We start from the raw sequence: 13,305 nt of genomic DNA on the forward strand, positions 1-13,305 counted from the left end.
CTGTGTTTCTGGTCATCCCATTCCTGACACCAATTTGTAGTGGAATCTTTTAGGGCTACTTTCAAATTGGAGACCAGGACATGTGACTTGGAAGCACCAATTGGTTTCCTGACAGCCCCGGAGGCAAAGACACATTTCCATAGGGGCGGGGCCAGAGTCCCTCCTTATAGACTTCTGCAGATTAGAATATCCACATCCTTAGATAGAGCAGAGGCTTCATTAGACAGAACACATCATGTGCCAAGCGATGTTAGGGCTAGGGCATTAGGGTACAACTGTGAGTAATGGGGCAGGAATACAAAGCCCATGGGGTTTGAAAGAACAAAGGGGCAGTTACTCTGTGAACATAGGTACTTTCTGGGGAATAACTTTCTTCGGCCTTCCCAGAACTTCTCCAGTTTATTAGCATTTCTTGGCCATCTCAAGGTTTCATGGTTGAGCTGACCGTTTCAGCTTTACTGGGAAGATGCATTTGGATTACCAGCTTCTAACTTGGCCCCAAGAATTATCCTTCCTTTGGTCCAACTACATTTGCCTCCTTGATATTTCCAACGTTGTCATTCCACACTCCAGTCACGAGCAGCACATCTTGCTTACATGTTTTATTAATTTCATATTGAACTTGATCATAACACTCCTCAACCTCTTCTTCTGCATCAGTGGTTGGTGCATAAACATGGACAATGGTCATATTAAAGAGTTATTCATGAAGACTAATTGATACTGTTTGGTCACTGATTGCATTATAGCCAAGTACTGTTCTTGCCACACCCTTCCTAATTATAAAAGCAACACTATTCCTTATCCTCTTATTATTTTTTAATGTGCTGAATAATTAACAATGTGACCTTCTGACTGAAAATGTCCAATCCCAGTCCATCTCAGACTCGCAGGTGCCTAAAATATTAATTTGTAGTGGATTCATTTCATCTTTCCCTGTGTTGAATTTTCCTGTGTTTATGCTTCTTTACCTTCCATCTTCCTACTGTAATTCTGTCTTTGCAGCTTCAGATTTTCTTTTCCTGCCTGGCAACATCAGCAGCTAGATGTCCTGAAGGCTTTCATCTAGCCAGGTCATAAACACCATTAATACAGGTAGTCCTCGCTTAACTACCGCAATTGGGACGGAATTTAGGTTACTAAGCGATGCGGTCGTTAAGCGAATTATCACGTGACCTCTTCATTTAGCAACTGCAATCTCATCAATCCCAGTTGTTGTGTGCAGGGTGTGGTGTGGGTCAGGTACACGAGGGCCTCAGAACTGCTTGGATCCTCAGCCTGAGTCAAGAGGGGCTGATAATCCTCCATGTCTGAAAATCCTGCTTGGATTTCAGCATGGAGCTTTTTCAGCCAGCCCCCAGGGATGAGAGGGAGCAATGCAAAGAAGGGAAGAAAAAGGCTGCTTTCGGCTGTTTTCCCCTTCTTTGCAGTGCAAAGCCAGCGCCATAGGGCCAGCAGCAGGAGCAGCGGGGGCAAGAAGACGGTGGGATGGTCAGCTGGGGTGACAGAGCGCAGGGTGACAGGGGACAAAAAGGGCAGAGATTGGATAGGAGATAGGGTGGGGGAGTTGAAGTGCCCCTGCAGTTGTAAGTGTGGGCGGGCTGCCAAGCACCTGAATTTTGATCGCGTAACTACAGGGATGCTGCAACGGTTGTAATTTCAGGCACAGGTCGTAGGTCCCCTTTGTTCAGCAGCATCATGATTTCAAACGGTTGCTGAATGAGTGGTTGTTAAGTGAGGACTACCTGTGCTCCAAAAGATCCTCAGTTCTTCCTCAGTAGCACGTTGAGTGCCCTCCGTCCTGAGGGGCCCATCATCCAGCACTGTATCCTCAATCACTTTCTATTGACTATCCCTATCGCATCCAATCCCTACCCCCAGCCCCAAATGCCAAATTAAAACCTCATTTTGTTGAATTGCGGGCTCTGGTTGGACAAATGGCAAATCTTGACTCTCTGAGTGATGCTTGTTAAAGGGGTGCATGTGTGGGGGGGTCAAGCTAAAAGTCCCTCACCCAAAGATCTCTTCCCAGGGCAAACAAAACACTTTCTGGGGAAATAGAGACTGTCGGTTCAGCCATAAAAACTTCAGAAGGCCGAGGAATGCTGAGAGGCTGGAAGACGATTCCAGGAGGTCTACACAGGCGCTGGGAAGCAGGAACACTGCGATAGACACCAGAACATGAACTCTTTAGAAATGAACGATGTTCATGAAACCCTGCCTCTTTATTCCTTCAGCTCCACCCCACCCCCTTGTCTTTGCAGTTTTCCCCATTACCTCACTGCTGGATGATTGACCATCAAGTCTGCGTGGATTCTTAGCAACTACAAAGATAGATTTTCTCCAGGAAGATCTGTCCCTAACCTGGTCATGTTTTATCTTTCTTATCCATGTGATCTTCATGCTAAATACAGGAGTGATTTAGCATTGCCTTCTCCTGTGCAGTAGGACATTATTCATTTGCTGTTGTCGCTGAAGTGACCATCTGCCTCCAGCATCTTCCTATCTGGCCGCTGCCCATTATAAGAGTCCAGGAGGACCTTCATGCCCTGGGAGGCTCTGATGGATGTATATACTCTTGACATACATTTCTGAGGTGCATTGCTCATCCTTTCCAGGAACATCCCCCCGCCATGGTAAGTCAGTATAGTAGGAATTGGGGGGAAGGAGCATAACTACATTTATCGCCTAATTGTTTGATGAACCTCACTAGATATTGATGAACTACATAAATCAAATACTCACTGATGGTTATGTGCAGTCAAATAAATTAACACTGCATCCAATCACCTGTATTTATTTATTTATTTATTTATTTATTTATTTATTTATTTAATTAATGTCTCTCTGCCCATCTCCCCCTGATGAGGGACTCTGGGTGGCTCACAAACCCATTAAAACAATAAATATATATATAAAATACATAAAACATAGAAACTGTACAAAACGTTACTAGAAGAAAGGAAAAAGTCCAAGAGGCTGATGGTTTCCTCAGAGCTGCAGACAATAGGCCTCTAAGGGGCTAGCCATCCCCACGCTTGATGTCTTCCATCCCCACCCTAGGCCAAGTGGCAGAGCCAGGTCTTCAAACCCCTCCAGAAGGCCAGGATGCTCTAATTTACATAAGCCTCTAAGGAGGGACTCTGCCCTTCTTTAGGCCTGTCCTTGTTCCCAGCACTGTTGGTAAACCAATCTGTCCTTCAGGGTAATTGTGTTCTGGTCTCTAGTTCAAATGAATCTCTGGGAAAATTCTTGTGCACTCACCCAATGGACCCATAAACATGGACACACTTTTCTATATACTCAACAGCAGAGAGAAAAGGGAAATTTTATTTATTAGAAAGTAGGAGTCCATTTCTCTCTCTTGAAGAAATGATAGAGTTGAAACTTACCTGGAATTATTACCTGACATTCTTGGGAACTACCTACCCAAAGTTTACATTGCTCTTTCATTTTAACATCAAATGCTCTTTTCTATTCAGATCTGGTCTTAGGAAAATAATATAGCATTTGTGGAAAAAGATGAAGCCCAGCAGGCTAGCGCTGGAGGCCAAGATAGAGAAGACCTGCACAGCCACCATGTACTTGCCCTTCGTGCTCAGGTAAGTGGGCACAAAGGACACCCAGACGCTGCAGAAGACCAGCATGCTGAAGGTGATCAGCTTGGCTTCGTTGAAGGCCCCGGGCAGGTTCCTGGCCAGGAAAGCCACTGTGAAGCAGATGGCAGCCAGGAGGCTCATGTAGCTGAGGGTGATGTAGAACATAGCAACAGACCCTTCATTGCATTGCAGGATGATCTCTCCAGGCTGAGTGTGCAGATCAGAGTCAGGGAATGGGGGAGAAGTGCCCAACCAGATGCTGCAGAGGACTACTTGAAGACCAGTGCAGGAAAGGATGATGCAGTTGGCCAGGCTCTTCCCCAGCCATCTCTGTACTTTATTACCTGGTTTTGTGGCCAAGAAGGCTAACACCACTGTGACTGTTTTGGCCAAGACAGAAGAGACAGCAACTGAGAAAATGATGCTGAAGGCTGTTTGTCGGAGAAGGCAGGTGGCTCTCCTTGGTCGGCCAATGAAGAGGAAGGAGGTCAAGAAGGAAAGCAGGAGGGAAGCAAGGAGAATGTAGGAGAGGTCCCGGTTATTGGCTTTGACAATTGGAGTATCTTGGAATTTAATGAAAATTCCCAAGACAAAGCCTGTAATTAGAGAGGAGAACACAGACATGGAAATCAGGACACTCCCCAGGTTTTCTTGATAGGACAGGAAGATTTTAATCTTGGGGATACAGTGATCTCGATGGATGTTTGGATGTTGATCTTCTGGACATTTGGTGCATTTTTCTGCATCTGAAACAAGCAAGAATAAGATCTCCCATTAAGCTTATATTTTAATGAAATTCATAATCTTGGGACTTCCAGGGAAGAAATGGTGGACTGAAGATTGCTCAGCGAAAAGCGGAGCTGACGCCTGACGGTATGAAAAGCTGGTGAGTTTACCGGCTCTTTGATAATTTCTCTCCAGACAAGGAGAGGACTTGAGATTGCCCACAAGTGCTCCAGACCTCTGCTCCTCATGAGGGGACTGCAAGACTGCTGTCCCTGGTGGGATTAGACCTCTGGGAGACAAAGAAATGGCCATCTTGCTCAAACTGCAATTGGTGCCTTTGAAAGGACAGTGTATGCTTCCTCTTCTAATCACTTTCAGAAATTCCTTGTTAACTCCTTTTCAGCTATTAGGAACCTTTGGGTCAACAAGATTATAGTTCAAGGAGAACACCCAAACTCAACTTAGAATTACAGAATGAAGCAAGATATTTTAACAGTGGACATATTGAAGGTATTTTTGAACAATGGATCAAGAAGTTAATTTTAATGGTGACTGCTTCTATAGATAGGCTGTGTTTAAAAGATGTTATGGAAGAAGTTCTACCTTACAAGATTGAGACTGATCTGAAAGTGGATTTAAAAATGACAGGCTACAAGAATGACATGAAAGAAGATGTTACACTGGACATATAACAGAAACCAGCTAAAGTCTTAATAATTAAAAGGGATATACAAAAAAGAAACCAAGAGGGTGACCTGGATAATTTTCCTATGCTGGATTCAGAAAAGAGGCTTGTTAAAGTTTGGAAGAATTTTGTGAGAAGGGACAAAGAAAAAAGAAAAGAAATCCAGTTCTACGATATTATTTGAAGGGACTAAAGATCAAGATAGTTAAAAGTAAAAGGAAGGGATATAATATTGGCTTATTTCATCAAGGTTAAAATAGATATGTTGTTATCTCTGGTAACCCTTAATGGACTTTTGCTGACATCAGGACTGAAAGGACAAGGCTTTTGGATTTGTTTAGAGATAAGAGAAGGGACATGGGAAGAAGAGAGCATTTGCTGTATTTTAAGAGAAGGTGATCAGTTACTAAAATTGTTCATACTTGTGATTGAAGGGGGAAGTAACTTCTTTATACAATTCTTTTTCTTTAATTTTTTCTTTTTTTTCTTTTTTTCTAGTTCTCTTTCTATTTTTTTTGGTTTTTTTCTTTCTTCTCTGCACCTTCTACTTTTTTCTTTTTATTCTTTTAGTGTTTATTGTATTAGTTTTTATTGTTGCAATTGTAATCTTTAATAGAATTACTTAAAAAAAACCCATAATCTTGGTGCAATTGGGGATGGTGTGAATGCCTGCCAGTGGAGGAAGTCAGTATGCAGTAAGAAGGGGCCCCCCAAGAAATGGAGCTCTCCTCCACTGTCCAAGTGGGGGCTGGGCTGCCATCTGTTAAGGAGACTTTAATTTGGATTCCTGAAGTGAACAGTGAAGGAGAAGTGTAGGGGCCAAGCTGAAGACCCTCACCCAAAAGCAGTGACTCAGGTATAACTCTGTCAGATTTAGCAACCACCCACTTTGCCAATAAACTTTCCCAGGGAAATTGATCTTTGCTTTAAACATATCCCTGAAAAATTTTACGACAGCAGATAAGTGGACTCCTGGTCTCAGTGGCCCCTTCCAGGTCTGATTCTTCTAAGAGGGCATCCATTTCTCCAGTGAGCTAATCTGTTGTCTCCCCTAAATAACCAAGGTATTGTTGAGGCCAGTTTGGAATCGTGCAATTCAAGATTTGCTCCTGGAGGTAAGCAATTTTTCTGTCTGGTTAGTGGTTACCCTGACTGGTAGATTTCCTTCCTTTCCCCCTTGAACCCTTGCCTGGACAGCAAGGACCAATCATTTCCCTCTCCTGGGGCACAGTTTCATCAGGGAGAAAGGAAGGAAGGAAGGAAGGAAGGAAGGAAGGAAGGAAGGAAGGAAGGAAGGAAGGAAGGAAGGAAGGAAGGAAGGAAGGAAGGGAGGGAGATCGACCATTTCACCATTCCACTGCTGAATTTATAAAAAGAAACACACCTTACAATGGAATGAAGTGAAGATGAAGGACCACCTAGCATGGCTTATATCAGCCAAAGCTGGAAAACACTACTTGAGGCATGGAGTAAGAAACGTCAGGGGACGGTAACCTTAAGGGGAGGCTGAGTCTGAGTGAGAACTCTTCATTAATTCTTGTTTTCTATAATTAGTGGCCATCTTCCAGCCAGGACAACAAGAAACTGTGTCTCAGCCCCAACTCATGATATTCTTTCTCTCTCTCTGTCCCTCCCCCCCCCCCTTTTAGGATCCAGGAGAGAGGATCTAGGGGTTTGAAGGGCCATTTAGGCCATTGGGTCTACCATCCCTATTCAGTGTAGGGACTGTGTTGGGAGTGTTGATTTCTGGATGCTGTGAACAGCGCAAGGTTGAGTAGAAAGTAACAGAGGCACAGAAAGTCAACTGAATTCTGAAAGCATCCTGGGCAGTCATCTGCCTCTCGGTTTCTCAGGATATCTGACACCGTGAACTTTGGCTGCCCATAGAAATGGTTGCATCCAGACTTGGACAATTACAAAAAGATCTGATCGATCTTCTTTGAAAGACCCAACCAATTGCATTATGCCCTGGAACCCTGGAAATTCTCCCTGTTCAGAGAAATGGAGTGAATACGAAATTGAAATATGAAATCTGAGTTTTAAAAGATGAAGAACAAGAGATGCCATCTCCCTGGTAATGTTAAGCTCCCATTGCTCCAGTATCTTTTAAATTCTTGCCCTAGTTTAACCTTCAAGTTAATTGCCTTCACTCACAATGAAATAATTACATGAAGAAAGGAGCAAGAAAGAAAAGAGAGAAAGCTCTTGCATGGTAAAGGTCTAGGTAAAGACACTTTCCTTAGGACTGTCCCTTTCCTCCAGTCTCACCCACCTTCCATGGTGGAGATGGTTCCTTCTGCACAAAGAAGACAGTCATAGCAGCAGATGGGCTTCCCTTCCTGATCCACCTTCTTGAATCCAGGATGACAGCTCTCTACACACCTGGAAGGAGGCAGGGGCTGAACAGAGGAGGACAACATCCAGAAAATGAATTTATTTCCAGAAAGGATAAAGAGTTTGGTGATCTCCAGTTCAGTTTGAAACCTATGAAAAGCCTGGAGCTCATCAGATTGATTCAGCTGAATATTGCTTCCCTGTTACCTTCTCTTCTAATTTTTTCACATACTAAATTTTTAGATTTAGATTCTAAATTAAATTAAATATTTAAGGGTATATTTCTCACAGGCAACGTGACATCTAACAAAGGAATATGTAGCCTCTTGGAGAACATAGATGAAATTTAAAACCACTTCCTGTCCTAAGAGAGCAATCCTGTTGGTAAGAGCTTCAGGAAAAGTGAAGTAAGACATCTGCCCACCTTGTTCAGCATTTCCATCTCTGCAGTAGCATTCTGGTGGATCCTAAATGTGAAATCCTGGGTTACTTTTCCTTGTAGACTTGCAAATTTCACGCTGCTTACAGACATATTGGAGAAAACCACCCAGTTCACAATATCCAAGTCTGACACCAGGTCTCCCTTCTCATCCAAATACACCCCTTCTATGGAATTATTGTAAAACTGAGAATTTTGAAAGAAGGAATGAAGCTGAAATAGAAGAGAAATGCATCTGGCTAGTTCTATCACAAGAGCCCTTCATTTGTGCTTAGGGCGAAGCACACAAAATGAAGTTTTCAGAACCATCATCCATCCATCCATCCATCCATCCATCCATCCATCCATCCATCCATCCATCCATCCATCCATTTCTTCCCTCCCCTCCAAACATTGGAGGATCCATCACTGATCCTTGAGTGCCAAGTCTGAGAAGAAGCAGCCCAGCACTGCAAGGAAAGGTGCTTCTTTTCCCCTCTCTCTGCATCTCTCTTTCCATCTCCAATCCAGAAACATTCTCTCTGTTTTATTTATACTAGTTGCATAGCTCTCCCTGTGTAAAGATTACTCTCTTAGGATATCCTCTCAACTCCTTGGCTTTCTTTCATTGAATTGAATAATGGAGCACATCCCCATTGAAGATTAACTCATCTGATTGCCTTCAATGTTCTTTGTTCAGGTTATCCCTGTAAACTTACAGTTGCTTTATTGATTCTGCATGAGAAGATTAGCTTCAGATGCTGCTGAAAAAATAGTACTGATTGGTTATTAATTGTTATTTTGTATTTGTTCTTCTGCAAAGCACAAGCCCAGTTGCTGGAACAAAATCTGTTTAAGTGACTTCCATTGTCACTCTGTTTGCATCTAATTTCTGATTTATGAAGAATAGTCTTTTTTCTGCATGAGCTTAGTGGCCCTTCTCTATATATTTCTGAAAGGAAATGCACAGTGATGCACACACAGAGAGATGGATGGGGCAGAGTGGCCCGTCTGAGTCTCTGATCGGGGAGTCAGCCAGCCCTTCCGCAACACCCCTCTTGTTGAGCCATCTCCCACTTCTGTGCAAAGCACGTTTGATCAGGAGCAGGTCCCTCTCTTTGGCAGAGGAAGGTCCTCCTTCATTCAAGAGAAAGGGGGTGCAAATACTTTGAACTCTGAGCTTGTCTTGCCTTTTCTGTAGCTAAAAGAAGGGTGGTAGAATAAATCTCCTCTCAGAAGGAAAACAATTGACTGGCCAAGAAACCATTATTGGTAGGTAATGAAATGGTATTTGATTGAATGAGGGAAAGGAATGCTGAAAATGGAAAGACATCTAAATCTTTCATTCCAAATGAAATTTAAAAAGAGAATCTGCTGCAAAAGAAAGGAAAAAGTGGAGGGAATGCAAAAGGGAGAGGGATAGAAAGTAGGGATTCTATTTCAGGTCATACTTGAATGAATTAATTTTTCAAAACAGAAGCCCAGATCTTACATTTGCAAGATTAATTCTTAGCTGCAAGAGAGAGGTGCCCAAAGGAAAAGAAATACCTGCCAGGCCTTCAGCCATGGAGTCTGCAAGTTCTTCCCACCATTGATTCTTGTCCTCTTTGATCTGGATAAATAGGCTGCAGGTAAGGCCCGTGCCACAGCCCAGATGGTGTTGTAAATGAAATAGGTGTCCAGAGACAGGATTCGATCAATTATCTCCTGAGGCAGAGCCTGCAGCTCTTCTCTCTCTCTGCACCGTCTCCAGACTTTCACAGAAAAGGAATCCTTGGTGTAGGAGCATCTAAAAGATGTCTGTGCAAGGTAATGCATAGTATGGTAAAGATTCATAAACCCACTGTATTTTGCTACATGTTTTCTTTTCATCTGAAAGGAAAAAATACTATGAAGGAATTGAATGGGAAGATACGTATTGATCAAATAAATGGAAATGTCCCAGCGGATTGTTGTGATCAGAACTTTTCTTGTAACAGGTTCCTCAAAGTGTTCAAATATTCGATGTATAATGAGTATCCCCAAACTAACTGAATCAGCCTCTGCAGCATAAAGAAAGACATTCACTTGTCTCCAGTTGCGGTATGCATGATCATTTATGACCAAGTGATAGAGAGTTGTGGGAAAGGTGTGTAATAAAACTGGACAAACACCATTCCTCATCAGCATGGAAGCCATCGTCCTCATGAACCTCTGCCCCTGGTCAGTGTCTGGAGCAAGCAGACCCACCAAGGTCCACCTGAAATGGAGGAGCAGCTTGACCATCCCTGGGTACTGGATTCCTTCAGCAGGGAGCATCGGGTAGAAGAAAGGAGACTGAGTTTTATCGCTCGAAGTCTGGGAAACAAAACTGTAACTGATCTGAAGAGGAATGAAAGATGGCATTTTATTTGATGCCCATAACATCCAAAGTTTAAGATAACAATTCTGTCCCTAATGAAGGCCGAGTTCCATTCCTTGCAACAAAGACTTCTCTACTCACCCTTTGCTTCAAGCATTGCTTCCCTTCCCCTTCGGTCTTCAGTGGAGAATTTTCAGAACTCCAGGACTAGAAGATCCCCCAACCTGGACTGGGACCATGGTGGAGGGAATATTTCTGCTTTAATCCTTCCCTCCCATTGGATAACCTGAACCTTCATGCTCAATGCTCTTCAGTTACAACAGAGGAACTCTGACTGAAAGCTGCATGACTTTTCAATTTTTTAAAATTTAGTTTATGCATACACAATTAGCAAGACCATTTTTAATCTTAAAAAAATTAAAGAAAAAATTAAAAGCACAAACTAAGAAAGAAAAAAGAAAAGAAAAAAATAAGCCTTATATTTTATACTTATCAGTAGTCACTGATTTACTGATGAAGTGACTACTATAATATAAAAGATACAAAATATTTTTGTAAGGTGTATTGATGGTTATTTTATGACACTTGGCTGCTATGTGTTTTTATTTCACATTATGCATTTTATTTGTTTTTATCTATTCTATTGTAAGACGCCCAGAGTCATGTATGCAAGATGGGTGGCTTTAAATCAAATCAATCGATGAATATCACAAAATCTCTGCCACATATTGCTCCATCCTTTGATTGGCAGTGAATGTTGCCTTTTCCAAAACTGATGAATCATTTATTTCCTACAACCATTCCTTGACATCTAAAATGGTACCTCATTTCCAATTTCTCAGTATGATCCTTTTAGCCACCCGCCCCTCTTGCTCGATGCAACCATAATCCCCAATAAAGAGTCAAATACCAAAGCTTTAGTATAGAGTTCAACATTCCATTATCATCTTTAACATTGAAAGGCCCTCCCATAAATCTGCTTATATACTTTAATGCACTATCCTCAAAAGACATTGAAAGATCACATGAGAACCCTCCAGTTTTTTACAACTCCAGCATAGAAAATCTGATGTCTGTTTCTTCAAGTCTATTCTTTGGGGAGGCCAATATACCTAAATACAGTTCTGTTGAATCCACTTTAATCTCAGATCTACAGATACCATTTAAGCTGCAAAGACGCACTTGTGGGATTTTGTAGATGCCCAGCATGGTTGAAATCAGGAATGAGGTGCCAGTTTCAGCCTCCTCAAGAACGGCTACTGTGTTTCTCTGCCTTCCACAGCTGTAGTTGGGGACATTGGCCTCCCCGTCTGCAAGCAGGTCCAGCAGAGCATCCAAAGTCTTTCCTGCGCTGAAATAATTTTCATAGACATTGTAACCCAGAGTGATGTTGGGCAAGAGGTGGGAATCCTGGTTGATGTCCTGGATGGCAAAAAGGAAGGATAACTTTTTCCAGTATTCTGGTGATGATATCCTGTAAGTGTAAATGTATTACAATATAATCAATGCAAAGCACATTTTATTTTCTCTTTTCACAAAAATACTTCTAATCTATTTTTGTCCCAAAATTCCTCTGAATGGATTACAGTATTCCTAAATATATATATATAAATAATAGAAACCATAAACTACATTAATAAAAGTTATTCAATTAATTTCAAAAGCATGATCCCAGTCTGTGACAGAAGTTACCTTCTCAATACTTAAAATTTGGAAATTGACCTATTCTCCAAGATAAAGTCATTAAATTTTAAAGTTGAACAAGATCGCTTAAGTTACCATGTCCAGCCTCAGACACATAAACACACACATACAATGAGCAGCTGTGACTATTAACAAAGCCAATAAGGCATCAGTTTCTGGAGATGTTTAGATTTTGAAGTTCTTTGAGTGGAGACTTATCTTACATTGAAACCATTGTAAGATTATGATACCTGGCATCGATTCCAAATTGGACTTATACAAGTTTGAAAATTCAGTGACTAAATAGATTCCTGTCTGTGATTCCTTCACATTATCAGTGAGTTTGGGTTCATAAAAAGGAATGTGAAGGTCATCTCATTTTCAATGCAGGGAAAAAATACATCATTCCTGCTTTTTTGTGTCCATGTTGACCCCTTTATGGGACAAGGGAGGGGTAGAAGGGAGCAACCCCCTCTCCATCCACCATCTAGCTCTGCTCAGAGGATGTCAAGGAAAGTGAGATGAGAGATACCAAAAGCAGGAGATCAAGGCGACAAAGGCTCGTACGGCTGGAGGGGGGCGGTAATGCAATGCAGGTAGATTCACTTACCACAATAATTCAGTAGAAGGAGTTGTGTTGAAGCTTAATGGTTGAAACTTAGCCCTGGTTGCAGAGATTATGCCATCAATGGAAAGCTGTCCTGGTCTGTAACGATTCTGTGGGTCCACCCCATCCCTCTTCCGAGTCAGGAGGCATTTGGCCTTGAGCTTCATACAGACTCCCTGGGGCCACAGAAGCAGCAGAAGCAGCAACATGACTTGTGTTCCTGACTGAGCCTCCAGCTCTGTGTCTGCTGTGAATAAAGATCAAGAAGACATAGAAGCCCTCTTCCAAGACAGAAGCTTCAGGGGCTTTCTTAATCCAGACTGAGTCCAGACCAAGCTTCACAGCTGAATGGGAAGGGAGTAAACGTAGCACCCGCCTCCCCTAAAAGCCTCCCCACACTCTCTCTTTCTCCAGACCTGTTTATGCCAACAGAATTTCCCATGCCGTGACATCAACCAACAAGGCTTTACTGTGATAATGAGGTGAAACTCTGCTATTGACGCATCTGTGTCATACCTTCGGAAAGTTTGCAGAGAAATCTCTCATGATTTAGCACCAAGACAACAAGTAAATCATTATGATTTCGATAATGGCGAGGAAGAGAGACATCACTTCCTCTGAACTCTGAAAAATGCCCAAAGGGAAAAGTTGCAGATGGGGTCCAAACTTTGAAGATGAGCCAGGAAAACCTGGCCTGGCTTCACTGAAGGCCTCAGGCAGATTGCTGGAGGCAGGAAAGCCACCATGAAGCAGATGGCAGCCAGGAAGCCCATGTAGCCGAGGGCAGGGGAGCCTTCATTGCATTGCAGGATGATTTCCCCAAACTGGGAATGGATTTCAGGATCAGGGAATGGTGGAAAATTCCCCAGCCAGACCATAGAGATGGCAGCTTGAACACTGGAGGAAGAAATG

The 13,305-nt window shown here is 42.5% G+C and overlaps 1 protein-coding gene across 1 annotated transcript; it reads right to left on the reverse strand.

Moving 5' to 3' along the window:
* Positions 1–3,449: 3,449 nt before the first annotated feature.
* Positions 3,450–12,939, reverse strand: LOC148214018 (vomeronasal type-2 receptor 26-like). Its single transcript, XM_088128860.1, has 5 exons — positions 12,910–12,939; positions 11,286–11,525; positions 7,769–7,969; positions 7,283–7,409; positions 3,450–4,345 (listed from the first exon to the last, which is right to left on the reverse strand). Exons 1-5 carry the CDS (start codon positions 12,937–12,939, stop codon positions 3,450–3,452), a joined length of 1,494 nt encoding a protein of 497 aa, XP_087984986.1.
* Between the last annotated feature and the right edge of the window lie 366 nt (positions 12,940–13,305).

Source organism: Python bivittatus, unplaced genomic scaffold (assembly GCF_059951505.1).
Source record: "Python bivittatus isolate LINGU-HERP-01145 unplaced genomic scaffold, Pbiv_v1 ctg000820_np1212, whole genome shotgun sequence".
Lineage (NCBI taxonomy): Eukaryota > Metazoa > Chordata > Lepidosauria > Squamata > Pythonidae > Python > Python bivittatus.